The following is a 23,190-nucleotide window of genomic DNA, read 5'->3' as shown; positions in this document are numbered from 1 at the left end:
AGCAACTAAGTCTGTGCACTACAACTAGGGAGTCCCTGCGCCACAGTAAAAGTCCTGCATGATGCAGTGAAGATCCCGAGTCCTGCAATTAAGACCTGAGGCAGCTAAAAAAAAAAAAAGTCCTAACTTTACAGGCCTCCTCTGAGAAAAGAACTATGTGAGCATCACACTCCCTGAGGGAGAGGCACTTTTTCTGTGCTCCCAAGGCACACTGGGTTTACCCTGAAGCTGAATTCACACTGGTCTCTTCACTAGTGACTGAGCCCCCATGTCTTACTCATTTTTCTGATGACTTGAGCATACAGCAGAACTGGACACACAGTAGATGCTCAATAAATGTGGCATAATGTTTAGCCACCTAGTACTAGATGGTTACAAAAGTCTAGAACCCACGCATTGACCCTGAAGATACCTTGACTCATTCCTGCCAAATTTTTTTTTTAATAATCTAACTTACAGAAGTATTGCAATAGTTTAAGGAACCTCAGATACACTTCACCTGGGTTCAGCAGCTGTCACCCTTTTGCCCCCACACTTGCTTCATTTGTCTTTTCTCTCTGCACTGGGTTCATTGCAGACATCATGACAATTTACCCACATATATTTCAGCATGTCTCCCAAGATCGAGAATGCTCTTCTATAATAAATAAAGAATGCTCTTCTTTGTAACCAGATTAACATTCAGAAAATGTAACCGTTGATACAATATTACCCAGTATGTAGTCTGAAATGAAATTTAAATTTCCCCAATTATGTCATTTTAAATTGTTTGTTTGGACCCAGAAGCTCTTTTAGGTGATTGTTTCCTCATGATTAGATTCAGAATAAGCATTTTTGGCAGAAATACTAGGTAGGTGATGGTGTACACCTATCATGTCTTTGCTCCATTACTGGTGATGCTGAGTTTGATCATTTGGTTAAGGTGATGAGTTACAGATTTCTCCCCTGTAAAGTTTACTTTTCCCTTTACAATGTAGTTAGTAAGCTAAGTGTAGGTATGTTTATCTTTATATTGCATGATTATCTTCTTCCCCAAAAACTTCTTATTCATTGATTTAGGTGCCTTTTATCCAAAAATTTTTTATTGTGGTAAAACACACATAAAAGTTACCACTGTAACCATTATGTTTACAGTTCAATGGTGTTAAGTACATTCATAATGTGCTACCATTACCACTGTCCATCTTCAGAATTCATTTCATCTTGTAAAATTGAAACTCTATATCCACTAAGTTATAATGCTCCACCCTCCCTTCAACTCCTGGCAACCACTGTTCTTTCTGTCCCTATGATTTTTGCTGCTCTCAATACTTCATATAAGTCTAATCGTGCAGTATTAGTCTTTTTGTTACTGGCCTACTTCACTTAATATAAGATGCTAAGTTCACATTAAGAGCATAATGTGAATCTCAAATTTCACCTGTGTTGTGGTTTATGTAAGAATCTCCTCCCTTTTTAAGGATGGAATAGTATTTCATTGTATTGCTAATACAATTCTTTTCTACTAGATACCTTGTGTTAGCTCTCCGTGCTCTTGACAAAGTGTAAAGGGTGAAATCAAAATGCCATTTTGTTTGGGGGGTCAAAACACCCTGAGGCAGTCTGTTTACAAAATTGTGGTAGGTTTTGGAAATGAGGTTGGAACGTAGTATCTCCAGTAAGCAAATGGAGAAAAATATCCTCCACCAGTTCTGAGAAGAACAGACCACAGGGAGAGGACAGGTCATCACAGCGGATCAGACAGAGAAGTACCTGTAGACTTCCAACGTTCATACGTGTGCTGCCTTCTAACTAAACATCCTCAGACCTGTCGGCAACATTTTCCAAACAGTTGACACAAAGTTTTTGCTGGAAAGTGGAAATTCCTTACAGGAATCATTAATTTCTGTAAAATTGCATCAAGCTGCAATAATACACTCTTGCAATCTCCTTCTTTCGTCATCTCCAAAGGATCATGACATGAATAAAATGTAAACATTCCTGAAGTAACTAGGACCTTGGTGGCCCGTGCTACTTGGACAAGTGTTGGAAAGGCGTGAGAGGTGGCGTCCAGGGGAGAGCCAGAGGGCACCAACCCCTGAGAACTTTCCACACAACAGAGCTGTGGTGTAGAGACGGCGCGCTCCGACCTCGGCAAGTCGGTCGTACAGCCAACAAGTGCTCGGGCAGTGACCCCGGCAGGACCGAAGGCCGTCAGCGCGGGCGGTTCCCGCCTGCAGCCGGGTGCTGCTCTCAGGCGCCCCTCACTCAGCGCCCCCCTCTGCCAACACTGGAGGCAATCACTGCGGTAATAATAGTGAGTCGTGGAGAGGCGTCCGGCCTTCCGGAGGCGGCGGAGGTTCCCCCTTCCCAGCCACTGCACTCGCAAGTCCCGCGGCGGAGCCCAGAGCCTCCACAGACCCCACCCGGCCTCCAGGGCCCAGCCCCGGCCTCTTGGGTCGCCTCTCCGCAGCGCCGCGGCTCGGACCTCTCTCCCACCCGCAGCCGCCGCCGCCCCCCACCCGGGTCTCCCAGGCCGTGACCTCTCCCCTCCCCGGCCGAATCCACCTCCGGCCCGGTCCCCTCCCGCGCGCCGGCCTCCTGGGCCCACACGCCCGCCGCCGCTCGGGCCCCTGCCCGCGCCCCCGCCCCTCGGCTCGGGCCCGGCTCGCTCTCCCCGGGCGCTCCGCAGCGGGGCGGGCGGGGCAGGCTGGCGCAGAGGGCGGGGATTTCTGGCACTTTCTGGGCGCCGCGAACGCTGTGCTCCTGGGTTCGCCGGCCGGAAACGTCGGCGACGGAGCCGCACCGCCGCCGCGGCCGTTCCTTGTTCTCCGCCGAGGCCGCGCCGCCCCGCTGACATGGCCAAGTGGGGACAGGGGGACCCGCGCTGGATCGTGGAGGAGCGGGAGGACGGGACCAACGTGAACAACTGGCACTGGTGCGGCCGGGCGGGGCCGGGGCCGCGGCTTCCGGGCGGGCCTCCTCGCTCGCAAGCCGCCGGGAGGGACGGGAGGGGCCCTCAGCAAGCGCCCGGTTCCCGGTGGCGGGGCGGCCGCGGGTCTCAGGGCGCTCCCCTGGCCGCGGCGAGCCCCGGGCGGGAGGAGCGGGGAGGGTTGTGGGGCTGCACAGGTGCAGATGCTTGTCTTTAGCCTCGGGGCTTGGGGAGCCCTTGGAGCCTGGAGACCTGGGGTCTTACCCACACTGGCTCTGGGACTTGACTTTGCTCTTTGAAAGTTGGGTTGGGCCCCAGGAGTAGCAGTCATTCCTGACTTATCTCTTCAGCTTTGGCTGTCCGTGACCTCAGGAGCTACCCTCCGTGGCCCTCCGCCCCAGACCCTTGAAGTCTTGGGGAGAATTAAAATGAAGCTGGAAAGTTTGGTGTGTGTGTTTCACGTCTGTAGTGGGAAGAACAGGAATTTGGATCTGAACTCCACATCAAACTTGATGGGTCTCTAGTGAGTCTGCCTTCTAGAAGTTGGAACTAGTTACTCATCCTTTCTCAATCTCATCTATAGAGTATGGGCCAATTTCTGCCCCCCTCCCCCTTCCGCCTGAGCTTTCAGGAAGTGATGTTCTGTGCTCCTTTTCTCTGAAGGCTAGGGCTATGCTACCTCGGGACCATCAAGGCGATGCTGAGGCAGGTCCAGGGCAGAGCAAGGCTTTAGCATGTGAGGGCATCCTGTCCCGGAAGGGTCGGGGGGTGGGGGGGACGTCCTGGCCTGAGGATGGGAAGGGCTGACCTCTTCTTTCCCAGCCTTGCCACCATGAACACTTAGTAGACTTATCTCAGCTTATTTTCACTCCCCTAAAATGGGGACATTATTTGGGAAGATTGTGTGAGATAATATACGTGTGAAAACACTTAATAATTTGTCTTATTATGATGAAAATTCTCTCAGTTATAACTACTTTTTCATGTGGCCCATGCTTTGCCCCTCCATTTCCAACAGGTGAAATTTCTAGACCTCCTTTCTCCCAAATAAGCCATGCCTCCCAACATGTCTTAAAGCACTGATGAGAATTAGAAGATGTTTGGTAGAAAACTGGTCTGAGAAATGTGCTTGTAAGTTTGTGGGTGGCAGGTCTCCCACATGGTTGAGAGGAATTGGGCAGATCTGGACTGGGCCGGGGATGAGCGTGTGGATACCAGCAAGGGTGTTCATTCATGGCTCTGCCCTTCTGGTCCTGGCAGGACAGAGCGGGATGCCACCAGCTGGTCCAAGGGGAGGCTTCGTGAACTCCTGGTGGGTATCACCGTGGAGAATGAGGCTGGCCGCTGCGAGATCAGTGAGCTGAAGCAGGTGGAAGGCGAGGCTTCCTGCAGCAGCCGCAAAGGAAAGCTGATTTTCTTCTATGAGTGGAACATCAAGCTGGGCTGGAAAGGTAACAGGGGCCTCCAGGTACTGGTAGGGGAGAGTGCAGTGTTGGTGGAGCAGAGTTGGTTGACTCCATTAGTCATTCATTCAGCAGATACGGTTGACTCATTAGTCATTCATTCAACAGATATTTTTATTTTTGGTTGCACTGAGTCTTTGTTCCTGTGCGTGGGCTTTTTCTAGTTGCCGCAAGCCAGGGCTACTCTTCGTTGTGGTGCACCGGCTTCTCACTGTGGTGGCTTCTCTTTTTGCCTGGCACAGGCCTTAGGCACATGGGTTTCAGTAGTTGCAGCACGTGGGCTCAGTAGTCGTGGTTCACAGGCTTAGTGGTTCAGCTGCATGTGGATTCTTACTGTACCAGGGATTGAACCTGTGTCCCCTTCACTGGCAGGTGGATTCTTATCCTCTGGACCACCAGAGAAGTCCAACAGATATTTTTAGAACTCCTGCTTGGGCCCCTAAATTGGTGTTTGTGGTTGCAGACACACGTAGTACATGTGGAGTTCTTGCCCCACCTGCTATGGGAGTGGGGCATTCGGAGCTTCTTCTTGTTCAGTCACTCAGTTGTGTCCAACTCTTTGCGACCCTGTGAACTTCAGCAAGCCAGGCTTCCCTGCCCTTCACCATCTCATTTGCTCAAACTCACGCCCATTGAATTGGTTGGTTGTTCTCAGCAGGACTCAGTCGGTCAGGCACTTGTGAACCTTAGTATTTCCTGGAGCTGCCGCCTGGACCACTCTTCCCCTGGATTGTTGCATGCTGGCTCCTTTGGCTCCTTCAGGTTTGCATCCTGAGTACATTCTATAAAAATGTCACCTGTCTCCATTCTATAAAAAATATCAGATCCTTTTCTTGGACTGTTTCCCTTCTCTGCTTTGTTTCTCCTGAAAGCAGTTATCCTTGGCACACTACATGCAGTTATATTATTATTGTTCTGGATCCCCCTTTTGTCCCCATGCATTGGGGCAGAGACTTTTTAAAGTAACATCTTTATTGAGATATAATCACATACCACACAGTTCACCTGTCTAAAGTATACAATTCTCTGGTTTTCAGTATATTCACAGAATACGCAGCCATCACTCCAGTCAGTTATAGAGCATTTTCATCTCTCCTGTCACTCGCCCAGTCCTTGGCAACCACTGATCTATGTTCTGTCTCCACAGATTTGCCTATTCTGGATATTTCTTATGAATGTTATTGCACAGTTTTTGGTCTTTTGTGACTTTTATTTGGCATAATATTGTCAAGGTTCATCTGTCTTACAGCACATTTCCTTCTTTTTCATGGTTGACTGATGTTCTGTTGTATAGATGTAGCACATTTTGATTATCTGTTCATCGGTTGATAGACATTTTGGTTGTTTTCACTCTTTGGGTCTTTGGGTCAGGGACTGATTAGTTTTGCTTACAGATTACTGCCTGAAAGGTTGTGTATTTGTTGAATGAATGCATTTCTCCCATGGTACCTAGCTCCTTGCTGGGTAGACAGCCTATATTCAGTAAATCCTTGTTGAAAAAACGAGGAGCAAGGGTAAGATTTGGTTCTGGAGGATTGTGCTGTGTTAAAGTTCAGACCTCAGCTCGAGTCATCTCCATTCCTGAGAGCTGCCCAGTTAGTGGCCTTGGGCCTCTGTCCTAGTGACCTGTCTTGCTGACTTGAGCCAGGCCAGAGCCCAGGGAGGTGTTTAGTGAGCATCAAAAACAGCCCCACTCCTGCCTTGGAAGATTCTGGCTGGAGGTTGCCTATCAGTTGCTCCTGCTGGCTGGATCATAGCAGGGTCTGGTTCCTTATACATTCCAGCTCCCCAAGACAGGGCTCTGAGAGCCCCAAGGAAGCTTTTGATCTTGTGTCGCTTCCATCTCCCTTAGCTCAAAGCAGCAACCACTCCTTTGCAGGATAAGTCCCTGGCAGGAGCCAGAGGGCAGGCACACCAGTGCTTTCCTGACCCCATGTGCTTTCTTTTCTAGTAGTGAGTCCTAGAGGTGGCTAGTGGGCCCCGCTGAGGAGGAGGCAGTACTCTGGTCTTGCTTTTTTTTTTTTAACTGAACTTTAGTTATATTAAATTTAGCTTTTTTCAGCTTTATTGAGATATAGCTGATTTATAACATTGTATGAGTGAAAAGTGTGATGATTTACTATATGCATATATTGCACAGTGATTCTACAGTAAGGTTAGTTAAAACATCCATCACCTCATAGAGTTGTCGTTTTCTTTGTGTGTATGATGAGAACCTTTAAGATCGGCTCTCTTAGCACTTTTCAAGTGAATAAGACTGTACTGCTCACCATGCTGTACATTACCGTCCTCAGAACTTACTCATCAAATAAGCTGAAGTTTGTACACTTTGTATCTTTTGACCACCTTCACCGCCCTTCCCTCCCCCACCTTGCAAACACCAGTCTACTCTTTCTATGAGTTTAGTTTGTCTAGATTACACATATAAATGAGATCATACAGTATTTGGTTTTCTCTGACTTATTTCACTTAGCATAATGCCCTGAAGGTCCATCCATGTTGTCACAAATGGCAAGATTTCCCTTCTTTTTTGTGGCTGAATAATATTCCATTGTGTAAATATGTCTTGTTCTTTGTATTCATTCATCCATGGATGGACACTTAGGTTTCCATGTTTTGACTACCATAAATAATGCCGTTTTGTACATTGTGGTGAAGATATCTCTTTGAGATAGTGATTCCATTTTCTTTGGCTATATATCCATAAGTGGAATTGCTACATCATATGGTAATTCTATTTTTAATTTTTTGAGGAACCCCTACTGTTTCCCATAGTTGGCTGCACCAGTTTACTTTCCCACCAGTAGTGCATGAGGGGTCTCTCTTCTCCACATTCTCATCAGCACTTGTTATCGCTTTTTGATAGTAGCCATTCTAACAGGGGTGCAGCGGTATCTCTTTGTGGTTTGGATTTTTGTTTCCCTGATGATTAGCGATATTGGACACCTTTTCATATGCCTGTTGGGCATTTGAATATTTTACATGCATAGATATTCAGGTCTTTTGCTTATCTTAATGGTTTTTTTTTTTGAGTTGTATGAGTTCCTTAGATATTAACTTCTTATCAGATACAGTTTACAACTATTTTCTCCCATTCTGTTGGCTGTCTTTTCATTTTGTTTTTTGTTTTGCCATGCAGAAGCTTTTTAGCCTGACTAGTCCCTCTTGTTTATTTTTGCTTTTGTTATTTGTGCTTTTGGTATCATATCCAAAAATCATTGCAAGACTGACATCAAGGAGCTTTTTCCATTTTTCCCTAGGAGTTTGATGGATTCAGGTCTTTCATTTAAGTTTTTAATCCATTTCAAGTACATTTTTATGTATAGTGTAAGAGAGGGATTCATTTTCATCCTTTTCATGTGAATATTCAGTTTTCCCAGCACCATTTACTGAGGATAGTAGCTTATAGCCATGGAGTCGTTTTGTCTCATGTGTCATATATTAGTTGACCATGTATGCAAGGGTTTATTTCTGGCCTCTTGATTCTTTTCCATTGGTATGTGTCTTTTTTTACACCAGTACAATAATGTTTTACCACTATTGCTTTGTAGTAAACTTTGAAATCAGGAATTGTGATGTCTTCAGCTTTGTTCCTTCTCAGGATTGCTTTGACTATCAAGAGTATTTTGTGATTCTGTGTGAATTTTAGGATTTTTTTTCTAATTTTGTAAATGCCACTGGAATCTTGATAGAGATTGCATTGAATGTACAGATGCCTTTGTGTAGTGGGAACATTTTAACAGTGTTCTTTCAAGACATGAACATGGGTTATCTTTCATCATTGTCTTACAGTTTTCCATCTACAGATCTTTTACCTCCTAGATTAAATTTATTCCTAAGTATTATACCATTTTTGCTGCTATTGTAAATGGAATATTTATTTCTTTTTCAGATAGTTCATTAAGTTAGTGCATAGAAAAGCAACTGATTTTTTATGTTGATTTTGTATTCTGAAAGCTTTACTGAATTTATTTAGTCTAACAATCTCTTGGATTTTTTGTATATATGATCATGTCCTACACAAATAGAAGTAATCTTACCTTTTCCTTTCCAATTTGGATGCTTTTATTTCTTTTTCTTGCTTGTTTGCTCTGGCTAGGACTTAGAATATATTCAGTAGGAGTGGTGAGAGTGGGTACCCTTGTCTTGTTCCTGATATTAGTGGAAAAGCTTCTGACATTTCATATGATGAGTATAATGTCAGCTGTGGGGTTGTTACCTATATTGTCTTTATTATAACAGAGATATGTTTCTGTTATACCCAGTTTATTGGTAGTTCTTATTATCAGAAGACATTGAATTTTCTCAAAAGCTTTTTCTGCTTGGATTGAGATGATCATATGATCTTTATTATTCATTGTTTTAATGTGATGCATGATTTGACTTGGGCATTAAACCATCCTTGCATTTCAGGGATTAATCCCATTTGATAATAGTATATGATCCTTTTAATGCTGTTGAATTCAACTTGCCAGTATTTTGTTGAGAATTTTTGCATCTCTATTTATGAGGGATATTTGTCTGTAATTTTTTCTTGTAGCATCCTTAACTGACTTTGGTATCCTGGTAATACCAGCCTCTTAAAATGAGTCTGAGAATGTTTCCACTCTTCAGTTTTGGGGAAGAGTTTGAAAAGGATTGATGTTAGCTATTTAAATGTTTGATAGAATTCTCCATTGAAATCATCTGGTCCTGGGCTTTTCTTTGTCGGGAGTGTTTTTTTATTACTGATTTAGTTTTCTTAATTGTAATTGGTCTGTTCAGACTTTCTACTCCTGAATGGTTCAGGCTTGGTAGGAAATATATTTCTAGGAATTTATCCATTTCTTTTAGGTTGTCCAGTTTTACAGCATTTAATTGTTAACAGTGGTCTCTTATTATCCTTTGTATTTGTGTGGTATCAGTTGTAATGTCTCATCTTTCATTTTTAATTTTATTTGAGTCCTCTCTTTCTCCCCTTGGTTAGTGTAGCTAAAGTTTTGTCAATATTTTTGTCTTTTCAAAGAGCCAGCTCTTTATTAATCTTTTCCATTGTTTTCTTATTCTGTTTCATTTATTTTTGATCTAATCTTTATTCCCTTTTTTATTGAGATATAATTGACAAATAATATTATATTCATTGGGGTTATAAATACTTTATATTTGTACACATCAAGAAATGGTGACCACAATAAGTCTAGTTAATATTTATCACCATACAGTTCCAAGTTTTTCTTTTTTCTTATGAGAATTTTTAGGATTTGCCTTTCAAATATGTAAAATAGTCTTATTATAGTTCCCATACTGTGTATTCCATCTCTCTTATTTTTTGTAACTGGAAATTTGTACTTTTGACCACATTCACCCATTTTACCCATTCTGCCACTCCCTGTTTCTTGCAATCACTGATCTCTTCTCTGTATCTATGACTTTTTTGTTTTCTTTTAGATTGCACTTAAGTGAGATCCTCACTTGATAAGTGAGATCAAATAGTATTTACTTTTCTTTCACTTACTTTACTTAATGCCTTCAAGTTTGGTCCAGATTGCTGCAAATGACAAAATTTATTTTTCTTTTTTATAGCTAAATAATATTCCATTGTGTGTATACACTACATTTTCTTTATCCATGCATCTGTTGGTGGACACTTAGGTTTCTTCCATGTCTTCAGTGTTGTAAATAATACTACAATGAACACTGGGGTGAAGGAATCTTTTTGGATTAGTGTTTTTGTTTCCTTTGGGTATATACCAAGAAGTCAAATTGCTGGATCGTATGGTAGTTCTATTTTTAATTTTTGGAGGAAACTTCATTCTGTTTTCCATAGCAGTTACACCAGTTATATTTCTACCAACAGTGCACAAGGGTTCCTTTTTCTCCACGTCCTTGCCAACTTACTATTTCTCTGCTTTTTAATAACAGACAGTATAACAGGTGTGAAGTCATAATTCCCTGATGATCATTGTTGAGCACAATTTCATGTACCTGTTGGCCATTTGTACCTCTTTTTTTCCTTAATATGTGTATTTTGTTGATATATAGTTGACTTACAGTGTTTCAGATGCATAGCAGGGTGATTCAGTTATACATAAATACACATACATTATTTTTGAAATTATTATCCATTATAGGTTATTACATGTTACTGACTATAGTTCCCTGTGCTATACAGTAGACCTTTGTTGTTTGTTGCATAGCTATTGTTTTTAATTAGAAATCTAGCATTCTATTCCTACTAAGTCAAACAAGTGGAATCAAAGTGTCATAAATTTGTTAGTTAGGCAAAAATTCTTACAAGTTTTCTAAAATATATACATATTATTTATATATAGGTATACAAAAGTTTTTTTACTGTGATTGATAAAGGCTTGAGCAAGATAGAAAAAGAGATGGAGAAATTGGAAAACAAACTGAATGGAATGGGAACACTGAATATGAAATAGAAAAAGTGAAAATAAATAAATAAATCACAGTAGTAAAGGTGTTTATCAGTTTTCACAATCAATGGCCAAAATCAATCAGACAAAATATAAAGATCATTATAATCGCAAGCCATCATGGGAACATGATTAACCTAACAGTGTAAAATAATTACATAGTCAAGCAGGATGATGTGGTAAGCGAGCTACATGCACATGTTTTCATCCACCCAGACAGTCTATGTCTTTAGGTTGGTGCATTTGATTTATTTATATTTAAGGTAATTATAGATATGTATGATCCTATTACCATTTTCTTAATTGTTTTGGGTTGGGGCTTCCCTGGTGACTCAGATGGTAAAGTGTCTGCCTGCAATGCGGGAGACCCGGGTTCAATCCCTGGGTCGGAAAGCTCCCCTGGAGAAGGAAATGGCAACCCACTCCAATACTCTTGCCTGGAAAATTCCATGGACAGAGGAGCCTAGTAGGCTATACTCCATGGGGTCGCTAAGAGTCGTACACGACTGAGAGACTTCACTTTCTTTCTTTCTTTCACTTTCTATTTTCTGTAGGTCTTTTCCTTTTCTTGGGTTTCCTGCATAGAGAAGTTCCTTTAACATTTGTTGTAAAGCTGGTTTGGTAATGCAGAATCCTCTGAACTTTTACTTGTCTATAAAGCTTTTGATTTCTCCATCAAAGTGGAATGAGAGTCTTGCTGGGTAGAGTATTTTTGGTTGTAAGTTCTTCCCTTCCATCAATTTAAATAGATCATGCTATTCCCTCTGGCTTGTAGAGTTTCTGTTGAGAAATCAGGGGTTCCCTCATATATTATTTGTCATTTTTCCCTTGTTGCTTTTAATATTTTACCTTTGTCTTTAATTTTTGTCAGTTTGAATATTGTGTGTCTCAGTGTCTTCCTCAGGTTTTATCCTGCCTGGGACTCTGTGCTTCCTAGACTTGGTTGACTATTTCCTTTCCCATGTTTGGGAAGTTTTCAGGTGTTACCTCTTCAAATATTTTCTCAGGTCCTTTCTCTCTCTGTTCTCCTTCCAGCATAATGTGAATATTAGTGCATTTAATGTTGTCCCAGAGGAATTTGTATGCATGTCTTCTCTGGAAAACATCTCTTAGATTTTCTAACCAGATTGTTTTTTGTTATTGAGTCTTTCAGGTTCTTTGGATATTAATCCCTTATCAGTTACATGATTTGCAAACATTTTCTCCCATTCATTAGGTTTACTTTATTCACTTTGCTGTGCAGAAGCTTTTAGTTTGACTAATCCTCCTTGTTTATTTTTGCTTTTGATGTTAAGTCCCAAAATCATCACCAAGACCAGTGTCCAGGAGCTTATCATCTGTGTTTTCTTCTAGGACTTTTTTGTTTGTTTGTTTCAGGTCTTAGGTTCAAGTCTTCAGTTCACTTTGATTAATCTTTCTGTGTGTATGGTGTGAGGTAGTGGTCCAGTATCGTTGTTTAGCTTATGATGCCAGTTTTCTCCACATTTGCTGAGGAGACAATCGTTTCCTTACTGTATATGCTTGACTCCTTTGTCTTAGCTTAATTGACCACATAAGCATGGACTTATTTTTGGGCTCTTTATTCTGTCTATTCTGTTCTCTATTATAGTTCTGTTGATCTATGTCCCTGTTTCTATGACAGTACTATACTGTTTTGATTACTATATCTTTATAATATAGTTTGAAATCAAGAAGTGTGATGCCATTAGCTTTGTCCTTAGGCCATTTGGGGTCTTTGTAGTTCCCTACAAATTTTAGGATTTTTTTGTTCTATTTCTGTGAAAAATGTAGTTGGAATTTTACCAGGCATTGCATTGAATCTGTAGATTGCTTGTTATTTATTTTCTTCTGCTGACTTTGGGCTTACTTTTTTCTTTTTTACTTTTACTTTTTTACTTCTAGTTCCTTGATGTGTAAAGTTAGGCTCTTTATGTGAGATTATTTCTTCTTGTTCGAGTTTACAGCTACCAACTTCCCTCTTAGAACTGCTTTTGCTGCATCTCATAAGTGTTTGTGTTTCCATTTTTATTTGTACCAAGATATATTAAAATTTTGCCTTTGATTTCTTTAAGCCATTAGTTGTTCAGGAGTATTTTAATTTGCATGTTCTTGTGAATTTTCTAGTTTCAATCATTTTGATTGGAAAAGATATTTGTTATAATTTATCTTTAAAAAAATTGTTCAGACCAGTTTTGTGGCCTAACATGATTTATTGTAGAAAATGTTCTGTGAGTGCTTGAGAAAAATGCATATTCTGTTGCTGTTCGATGGACTGTTCAATATACATTTGTTAGGTGTATTTGGTCTGCAGTGTTCAGATCTGGTGTTTCCTTACTGGTTTTCTGTCTGGATGATATATATCCCTTGTTGAGAGGAGGGTATTAATGTCCGCAACGATTATTGTATTGCTGTTTATTTCTCCTTATAAGTTGTTAGTAATTGCTTTATTTAGGTGCTATTAGATGCTTAAATATAATTGTTATATCATTGATGAATTGACACCTTTAGCTTTATATAATGACCTTCTTTCTTTTGATCATTTTAGCTGAAAGTCCATTTGTCTAATATAAGTATAGCTACTCCTACTTTCTTTTGGTTAACATTTGCTTGAAATTTCTTTTTCCATCCCTCTGCTCTTGGTTTATGTATATCCTTAAAGCTAAAGTGAGTCTTGTAGAGAGACTATCATAGAGAGACTGTCACATTGTTGGATCTTGATTTTTAACCCAAAAAGCCATTCTGTGCCTTTTGATTGAGGAATTTAATCTGTTTATGTTTAAAGTAACTATTGATAGGTAAGGACTTACACCTCTCTTGCCAGCTCCATAGTCCTTTGATACTTTTTTGAGGTGATGTGCTTTGACTCTTACCATAATCTTTTGTGGTTTTCCTTTGTGGTTAACCTGGGGTGTTTATAAAATATATTTATAACATCCTATTTAAACTGATAACAACTTAATTTTGATAGCATACAGAAATTAATACTTTTTCACCTATCACATTTTAGGTTGTTGATGTTACAGTTTACATATTTTTACATTGTATAAGTTTTCATAGTTATAGTTAAATTCTCATGGTTATTTAAGTACATTTGTTTTTTAACTTTTAATGCAGACTTGTAAGACAACTACATATTACCACTGCAATTTTAGATAATCTGATTTTGACTGTATATTTACCATTACCAATGAGTTTTACACATTCATATGTTTTTATCATGCTAATTAGCATCCTTTTATTTCAGCTTGATGAATGTTCTTTAGCATCTCTTGTAAGGCAGATTTAGTGACTTTGAATCCCCATCAGCTTTTATTTGTTTGGGAATATCTTTGTCTCTCTTTTACTTCTGAAAGGCAGCTTTTCTGGGTGTAGTGTTCTTGGTTGACATACTGTTTCTTTCAGTATTGTGAGTATATCATCCAATGCTGGCCTGTCAAGTTCCTGCTATGAAATCCACCTGTAGCCTTATGGAAGCTCGCTTGTTTGTGAAGAGTCACTTTTCTCCTGCTTTCACAATTTTTTGTTTTTGACTTCTGACAGTTCAACTCTTATGTGTCTTGATGTAGCCTATTTTTTTTTTTTTTTTGAGTTCAGCCTACTTGGACTGTTCGGCCTTATGAATCTGGATGTGCATTTCTCTTCCCAGGTTTGGGAAGTTTTCAACCATTATTATTTTAAATAGACTTTCTGGCCCTTTCTTTCTCTTCTCCTTCTGGAACTTCCATAATGAGCATGTTGTTTCATTTGATGGTATCACATGAGTCTCCTGTTCTTTCTTCACTCTTTTTCTTTCTTTTTGTTTGTTTCTTTGACTGGACATTTTCGAATAACCCGTCTTCTAGTGTACTCATTGTTTTCTTCTGCTAGGTCGAGTTAGCTGTGGAAGCTCTCTATTGAATTCTTCAGTAGAGTCATTGTATTCTTTTGCTCCAACAGTTTGTGGGCTTTTTTTTTTTTTTTTTTAACGCTTTCTCTTTCTTTTTTGAACTTGTTTTGTTCATGCATTGTTTTCCTAATTTCGTTTAGTTGTCTGTGTGTTCTTATAGTTTGCTGAATTCTTTAAGAGATTTATGCTGAAAAAAAAAAAAAAGAGAGATTTATGCTGAATTCCAGGTCATACAGTTCATGCATCTTCATTTATTTAGGGTCAGTTACGGAGCTTTACTGGGTTTTTTGGTGGTCTCATGTTTGCCTGATTTTTTTCTTGAACCTTGTTTCCTCGCATTAGTAGTTGCATGTGTAAGTCATTGGTCTCTTCTTCCATGTTTTACAGGTTTGCTTTGGCAGGGAAAATCCATCACCTTTTACCTTGGGTTATTGGATGTGTCAGCTCGTCATGTCCATGGGTGGGCAAGACTTGCTGCCAGGGTCTCCAGTTGAGTGTGCTCTGAGGTCTGGGTGGGGGGTTACCAATGGCTGGCCTTGATGGTGGGGTGAGTCAGCCGACTCCACGTTCAAGCGGGGCTGCTCAGTGGGCTCCTTGACCAGGCGGGTTGCTGGCTGTGCTCCACGGTTGCATGGGGCATCAGCTCTGCAGTTACCTCTGTCAGCCGAGTCACTGGCTGTGTTCCTTGGCAGGGTGGTGCCACTGGTTGGATTCCATGATTGGGCAGGGTTCTGAGCTGGGCTCTGCCATTGCTCCTGGTTGAGTGGGGTCTCAGGCTCTGCTCCCTGACAGGTGGTGCTCCTGGCTGGACTTTGTTGAGGCAGAACTTCAGGCAGAGTTCTTGGTAGGCCTTAACCTCCATTGTGTTCTGTGATCAGATGGAGACACAGATTGTGCCTTGAAGTTGGGCAGGGCTGCAGGGTTGGTGTCACCATCCATAGGCCGCTGGGTATGCTCCGCTATTGAACAAAGTTCCTAGCTGGGCTCTCTGGTCAAGAGAGGCTTCTACCTGTTTCCTGCAGTTGAGGGGCTAGAGGCTGTTCTCTGTTGGGTAGGGTCGCTGCTGAGCTTCTTGTCTGGACAAGCCCCAAGCTATGTTAAGCAATTTGGCAGGGCTGTAGGCTCCACTCCGAGGCCACTTGGGGTCACTGTTCTGGCTCCCTGGCTACGCAGGGCTGGAGGCTATACTCTGTAGTTGGGCAAGACTGCTGGTGTGGCTCCCTGCCCAAGGGGGCTGTGTGGATGGGCTCCAGGGCTGCCCGGGTTCTCTGGTCCAGCTTCTTGGACGGTCCGGCTTCCTGGACGGTCCGGCTTCCTGGACGGTCCGGCTTCTTGGACGGTCCGGCTGGGAAGCCACACTCAGCAGTTGAGTGGAGCTGTGAATTTGCTTCCCCACCTTTGTGAGACTCCCCAGCTGGCCTTGGCCTGTTGCATGGGGACCCACATCAAGCAGAATTGCCAGCTGAGCTCTGCTCGGATACTGCCTCAAGCAGGAACACGGTCCATCCAGGTTTGAGCATTGGCTGCTGAAAGCCCGAGTCCCTGTGGCTCCCACATGTTGAGACCCCTGCTGGCCTCCGAGGAAGCATCCAACAATGCTGGGGAGCCTGCCCTCTTTGCTGCTGGAAAACTTCAGTGGGGGCCTCCCGTGGGGCTCTGTGCTGGCCTCGGGGCAGTTTGGTCAGAGTGTCACCACTCCTCATACCCTCTACTGCAGTCCTCTTCTGTCTCTGGTCCAGAGCGTGCATCAGCCTCACCTCTGGGTTTGGGATTTTCAGTGGTGTCCTGTCCCTGTGTGGTTGCTAGTTGCTCTTCTTGTGAGGGGGCTGAAGTTGAGAATGACCTGTGACACCATCTTGATGTCACTGAAGTCAACACCTGGTGTTGAAAGACACTAGCTGCATGGGGGCTCCACACAGAGGTCCCCACCTCCCTTCCTTTCCCTCTTTCTGTGATCAGAACTCAGTGTCCCTTTTTGCCTTCCTGTGCCTTTTGTGACTTTTCTTCAGGATAGTCCTTTATCATGCTTTGACTTGTTAAAGAATATTGGGGGATGAAAAAAGAAACACTGGTTAACAGACCTACTTACTTCACTGTCATGCTTCCATGTGGACCCTGATTTCATGTGCACTTTAAAAAAAAAAAAAAAAAGAAGCCTAATAATGGCACTGTTCTTCTTTTTTTAATTTTCTGGCCCTGCCATGCGGCCCATGGGATCTTAGTTTCCTGACTAGGGATCAAACCCTTGCCCCCTGCAGTGGAAGCACCGATTTTTAACCACTAGACCACCAGGGAATTCCCTTGTCTGCACTTTAATTGCCCCCCCCCCCCAACCCAGCTTTCTTAGGAACTTAACCTCTGATGTGGGCCAGGAGAGCAGAGTTGGTTTGGACATGCATGTGATGGGCGTTTGTGGGGGAAGGCTGCGCCCTATGAGGAGGGTGGGCTGTTCAGTTAGGCAGGGCAGTTTTCCATAGACTAGTTGTTACTTTGTAATTGAAGAAGACATTTTGCTCATTTTAGGTATCATTAGAGAATCTGGTGCGAAGCACAAGGGGTTGATTGAAATACCCAGCCTGTCTGAAGAAAATGAAGTAGATGACACTGAGGTGAGGTATCTGATGGAATTTCTTTATTTTCTTTGTTTTTAAATCAAGTTTCTGCTATACGTATTGGGCAGCTGAAAACCTGTGCCTGTGTGGCAGTTCTGGTGAGCAGTGAAGGGCTCGTTTGCTGAGAAGGAAGCTGCGCTGTGGGGAGGCAGGGTGAGGTGTGGGCAGTGATGTGATAGGAAGGGCATGCCTGGGAAGCCGTGGACTGCACCCTCCATGGCCTCATCGTCACCTTTCAAAGGTGTCATCAGATGCATGCAACTGTATATATACTGGGAAGTGCTCAGGTATTGTGCACAGCTTGGTGAACGGGATTTTGTATCTCCCTTCTCTGCATCTTTACTCTTTCCCTTTAATAGTGAAAATTCTCGGCTTTTCGCCATGATCTCCCTTGGTTGTATCACATTTTTTGGACATAAATTAGTACGTGTGTTGGTTTTGACTGGCTCTTCTCATCGTCAGCGGGGAGAGCCTGTGTAACTCCCATGCTTGGTTTGCATCAGTGTCTACTTGTAAGCTAAAAGCTTGGTTGTGGGGCAAAAACTTTTGTATGATAGCTATATTTTCCAGATGACAGTCTGACAGGGTCTTTTTTGATTTGTGAACATATTTAGTGTGAAGGCCTTCAGGATAGTAAGTTACACCGAACTACCAGGAGTTGCCTTTCTTAAAGGCTATGAACTGCCTTAAAAGTGGTAGTTTCAAATGTGTGGTCAGTGCACTCAGGGCCTGTGACTTCACTTTGCTCTGTCCACATCCATCAGCTCAGAAGTGTTTTAGCAGGATATTAAATTGGTCTTTTCGATTCAGCCCTTGGTAGTACTGCAGAGCAAACTCTCTGATGTAGAACTGGGCCCTGGGAGCAGGCCCACCTCAACTGAATCACAGGGACATGAAGGGAGTTTCAAACCAGTACCACTTCTTTCTGAGAATACCAGAGGCACCCCCAGAACAGCATTTTGACATTTCCCTCTCCCTCCTCCTGTCCTGGCCTTCCCTCCTTTTCTCCCCCCTTTCTCTCTTTCCCATCTCTCCCCCTTGCCAAAAAAAAAAAAAAATGTAGCCCAAGACCAGGATATGTGGGGACCTGATTTTCCTAATTAATGGAATTTGGGACTCTAGACAAGCACTGTTCAATAGATACATAATGGAAGCCACATAAAGAACTTAAAATGTTCTAGCAGCTGTTTTAGAAATATTTAAAAGAAACAGATAAAATTAGTTTTAATACTTTTTATTTTACCCAAAATATAAAAATACCATTTTAACATGTAATTAGTATCAAGGTTATTCATGAGATTATTTTATATTCCTTTGGTGCTAAGTCGTTAAAGTCTGGTGTATGTGTGTGATCTTACACTTTGAACGCATCTCAGTGGGTGCTCAGTAGCCACAGGTGGCCAAGTGGCTGCCATATTGAACAGCACGTTTCTAGACTCTGAATGCTGTGGACTACGTCATCAGTATGATACATATACACATAAAATATATGCAGATTAGGGGTTCACATTCTAAGAAGTCCCTTCAAGTTTTGGCCACCAGTTTCAGTAGACACTTGATAAAAAACTCTTACATCTTCTCAAACTATTTGAAAAAACCTGTCACGCCTCTCTCTCTCACTTCTTTCCTGTCCCTTGCCATCACAGTTCCCTCGTCCATTTGTCCCAGTATTGTAAGAATACGTCAAACCAGATTTTTCTTTGGTTTGTATTTTTCTGATTTGTAGGTGAACGTGAGTAAAAAGAAAGGAGATGGGGATATTCTGAAGGATCTTATGAAAACTGCAGGCACCGCCAAGGTCAGGGAAGCCCTTGGAGATTACCTGAAGGCACTTAAGACGGGTAAAGAAGGCATCCTTGTGAACTAGAGGGTCCCTTTTCCATTTACCCAAATAATGCTCTGCACTGTAGTCTGGATTCCCAGTTTAGGCCAATGTCCCAGGATCCAGAGACAGCTCTTTATGCTGCATGATAAACTGTAGTTTGGAGGTTGAGATCTAGTCATGAATTAGACCATAATTAGTGCTTATCAGTATTTTAAACAGCATGAACCATTTTGCCTACAGAATTGTTGATAGTTTCTGGAATGATAATTATTTATGTCAACTGTTTTTATAATTATCTGTCTAATGTCTGTCTTCCCTGCTAGACTATAAGCTTCATGAGGGCATGGAAGGACTCTGTCCTGTTTTACTGCTGTATCTCCAACGTCTAGCACAATGCCTGATGTATATAGTAGATGCTTAATAAATCTTTGTTGAATGAGCGAATGAAAGTGACTATAGGTATTGCAGGTGTAGTTGGAAACTTACTCAGATAATCCCTGCACTGAGTGGAACTGAGGTTATTGTCTTCTTTGCTAAATTAGAGAAGCTCCCTGCCAGGTAAAATAGCCAGCAGGGCTTGAATGTCTGCACCTCATCCTTGGACTCTGCTGAGTATCTCAGTGTTGGCATAGATGGGTTTGGGGTTTACTTTTCTCACGAGATCACACATGCTGCTGCCACAGGCTTGAATGGAGACCAAGCTTTCTGAGTTGGTGGTAGTGAAGCAGTGAGCCAAGTGTCTGGTTTTGATAGTAAGTGACAGTCATAAAGCTATTAGTAGTTAAGTGTATTAAGTGGAGCTTTTTGGAAAACAGCATTTGAAAATGCTGTTTTTATCAAGAACTAGATAAAAGTGAGGCATTCAGTAAAAAGAAAAGGATAAAAGGCGTTTGTTGCTGTGGAACTCAATGATTAAGTTTATATGTAAAGATACACTCAGAATGGTCTTGAAATTCTCAAAATGCTATAGGAATTCTTTCTATAAATGTGTTTCTTTATATTCTTATATACTGTTTTCAGTTTTCTGCCTATTTGTGCTGGAAGGGAAAAGATGTGTTATTAAAGTCATTTCTCATGTTTCCTTTATAGAATTTACACTGGGAATGATTTTACCAACCAAAGCTATGGCAGCCCAGGAACTGACAGTTAAAAGGAAACTGAGTGAGAATACCTTGCAGGTGTGACCTCTGGTGGACCATGTATGTAGGGAGGGGGGAAGGAAGTGCTTGGTGTGTGGATGCGTGCAAGCTCAGTCATGTCCTACTCTGTGAGACCCCATGGGCTGTAGCCCACCAGGCTCGAAGGCTTCAAAGCTTGGAAAGCCTGTGACGATGGAGGACTATACAAGATACTGAGGAGGGCCAGTTAACCCACCCTTGCATCTTCTGCCATTGTGAGGGGAAATGATGAAATGAGACTTTCATCCTTGATGGAAGGGATTGTATAAACTATTTTGTTAAATATTTAATTTAGTTCAGGACAGTGCTGTTTTGTACTCGTTACACTACAAAGTCACAAAAGTGACTTTGAAGTTCACATACCACAATGGAAGGAGCATCTCTCCCCTTTTGGAGGATTGGGAGGTTTTAGATCTTGTTCTTGGACTATGGTGATGGGGAGTTTGACACCTTTTGGCCTTAAGTGCTGTGTCCTTCACCTGTTTATCTTTATGCCCCCTGGGCCATAGTTACATATCCAAGTAGGATTTGGGCTGTGAAGCCCCAGTCTGGGAGTGGAACAGAGCAAAGAAGCTCTGTTTCCAAAATAGACTAGAATTGGTGGTGCCTAAAAAGGCTTTTTAGTGGAAGGATAGTGTTTGGGACATTATGGTACTTTACTGAGACGGTAGAACTGCATTTCTAAAATCTCTTGTCATGCTAATTATGCCCTGGAACCTCTTGCGATTCAGGCCTCCTCCCCGGTGGCACTGGGTGTAAGGATTCCCACCGTGGCCCTGCGCATGACAGAACTCTTTGACACAGCTACTGAGCAGCTGTACAGAATCTTCACTGTGAAAGATGTAAGTAACATCTCAGTATCTGGAATCAGAAATGCTGACACTGGGAGAGAATATGCCACTAAGAACTGAAGCTGGTTTTTGGTTTCCTTCATGACTATGTTTTTCTGATTGAAGGGATCTAGTAATCTTTAGGATAGCTCAAGGAGGGGTAAGCTATCCTAAGGATTTGAGGGCAGAAAAGATGGGTGTTTGGGAGCTGGGGTGGAGGAGTTTATCAGCATTGAGATTTGGAACAATCTACTGAAGCTGTAATTTAAAAGCTATGTATTCACAATTAAAAACAAACCCAACCACAGTAACTGTTATGTTATACATTTAGGTTGAAAACATAGCAACATGCCAGAATAACATGCCTATTGTATGTTTTGCTTGGTTAGTTGGTGCAAAAATTTTCTAAATCTCCTGCTGTATTAGAAGCTGAAAAGGGAGGGAAATTCCAAATGTTTGATGGAAACATCTCCGGTGAATATACAGAACTGGTAAGTAATCTTAGGTTAAAGGAAAGTAAGCTAGACTCTTCAGTTAAAATGCTTTATTCATGCTGTTTTTAAAAGCGCTTTGGTTTTTATCTGAGCTCACAGAAACTTGAGCGTGTTATAAAGTTGGTTATAGGGCAAATAAAAGATTTACATTTACTAAGTAATAATGAAGATGAAGCCTTAGTTTCACAGTAATTGTACACTATTTATGACTTTTAGAAGATGCAAGTACAATTCCTCCCAACTCTTGGGTCTAGAAGTTTCTGGTCTCTGCCACTAGTATGTGTGCTGCCAAATGTCAGCTGCCTTCCTCTTGACAGCAGCTCTGTGCTGGCTGGCACACTTCTGTCTGGGGTCACCGCTGGTACGTTGTGGCACTAGGGACAGTGAATCCTCAATGGTGCTGGCACATACACCCAAAGTTGAGAGTGTATGTGCATTGATTACTTCTTGTATTTCTCCCATAGGGGCTTTCTTTGGTGTTTTTCTCTTTGGTGTTTGTAGTATTGTACAGTTTTAAAAGATGTTTTCAGTGGAATTTCCCCTTTGTTTTCAGTTAACAAATAAAAAGATCGTCATGAAATGGAGATGTAGGAACTGGCCAGAAGGTATGTTATTAGCACCTTTTAAGTCCAAAAACACTTCAAGTATTCTACCCCCTACTATGAAAAGCAAATAGTGGTACTGTATGGATAAATTCTTTTCATAGTAGAGTAATAAACTTTCCTTTTTGTAATGAACTTTCCTTTTTTTCTTCCAGAACACTATGCAATAGTCGCACTGAATTTTGTGCCTACGCTAGAGCAAACGGAATTACAATTGGACTGTAAAGGAGTTCCTATCTGTGAAGAAGAGAACATGAAATTTTGTTGGCAGAAGCAGCATTTTGAAGAAATAAAAGGTTTACTGCAATTGACCACCCTAAATGGTTGAGTTAGTTAGGAGATTTTATAAGGGCATTACTTTTTGTAAACAAAGTATCATGTTTACCTCTTCCTCTATTGTTCCTTTAAAAAAAAATACTCTAATTTATACTAGATGAAATCCACGAACTAATACAGAATTGAAAGCATTGTTTGAATCTTTATTTACTATGACTAGACTCTGCACTGAGCTAAAAGCAAGCAATGTGAAATTAGATTGTTAACGTTACCGTCCATAGATGCTCCTCTGGGGATAGATTGCGTCTCCGAGTATGGATAGTTGAAGTGTCCCAAGCTAAAGCTTATCTTAGCAAACCTACTTTTAGCTGTAATTTTTAATTCAGGAAGAGACAAGTGGCATGTTGGTACTTCCTTTATTTTACTTCAGGGTTTTTAAGGTGTGTAGCTCTTAGGTCGTGAAACAGTGGCATGTTGCATTCAGAAGCATGTTGATGTGAGGGCGAGCAGGCTGTATTGTTATGCTTCTCCCTGCAGCAGTTATGCACTTTGGAGTGGCGAGGACTGAAAAGTCTATGAAAAAAGGTACTTTTTGGCCTGCCACTACACTTCTGATGAAGTAGAATACATTGGATAAGTACATCTCCCAATTCACAGTTTTCTCATTACTTTCATCTGAGAAGACTGAAGCAAGGTA

The 23,190-nt window shown here is 41.8% G+C and overlaps 1 protein-coding gene across 2 annotated transcripts; it reads left to right on the top strand.

The window, feature by feature from the left end:
• Positions 1 to 2,696: 2,696 nt before the first annotated feature.
• On the top strand, positions 2,697 to 22,684 carry LOC122703431 (activator of 90 kDa heat shock protein ATPase homolog 2). 2 transcript variants are annotated; one of them, XM_043917704.1, is made up of 9 exons: positions 2,697 to 2,917; positions 4,172 to 4,362; positions 17,200 to 17,285; positions 19,015 to 19,129; positions 20,203 to 20,291; positions 21,023 to 21,133; positions 21,511 to 21,612; positions 22,169 to 22,220; positions 22,373 to 22,684. In XM_043917704.1, exons 1-9 carry the CDS (start codon positions 2,838 to 2,840, stop codon positions 22,543 to 22,545), a joined length of 999 nt encoding a protein of 332 aa, XP_043773639.1. In that variant the 5' UTR covers positions 2,697 to 2,837; the 3' UTR covers positions 22,546 to 22,684. The 2 variants fall into 2 exon arrangements, with proteins under 2 accessions (XP_043773639.1, XP_043773640.1); XM_043917705.1 differs by lacking the exon at positions 2,697 to 2,917 and adding an exon at positions 3,443 to 4,042.
• Positions 22,685 to 23,190: the final 506 nt, after the last annotated feature.

The sequence above is a fragment of the Cervus elaphus genome, chromosome 11, assembly GCF_910594005.1.
Source record: "Cervus elaphus chromosome 11, mCerEla1.1, whole genome shotgun sequence".
Lineage (NCBI taxonomy): Eukaryota > Metazoa > Chordata > Mammalia > Artiodactyla > Cervidae > Cervus > Cervus elaphus.
This window is presented reverse-complemented; position numbering and strand designations above follow the sequence as displayed.

Coding starts and splice junctions, on each gene's coding strand:
- LOC122703431 (XM_043917704.1), top strand. CDS start 2,838: ATGGCCAAGTGGGGACAGGGGGACCCGCGCTGGATCGTGGAGGAGCGG. Junction 2,918..4,171: donor AACGTGAACAACTGGCACTG/GTGCGGCCGGGC, acceptor TGGTCCTGGCAG/GACAGAGCGGGATGCCACCA. Junction 21,134..21,510: donor GAATCTTCACTGTGAAAGAT/GTAAGTAACATC, acceptor TTGCTTGGTTAG/TTGGTGCAAAAATTTTCTAA.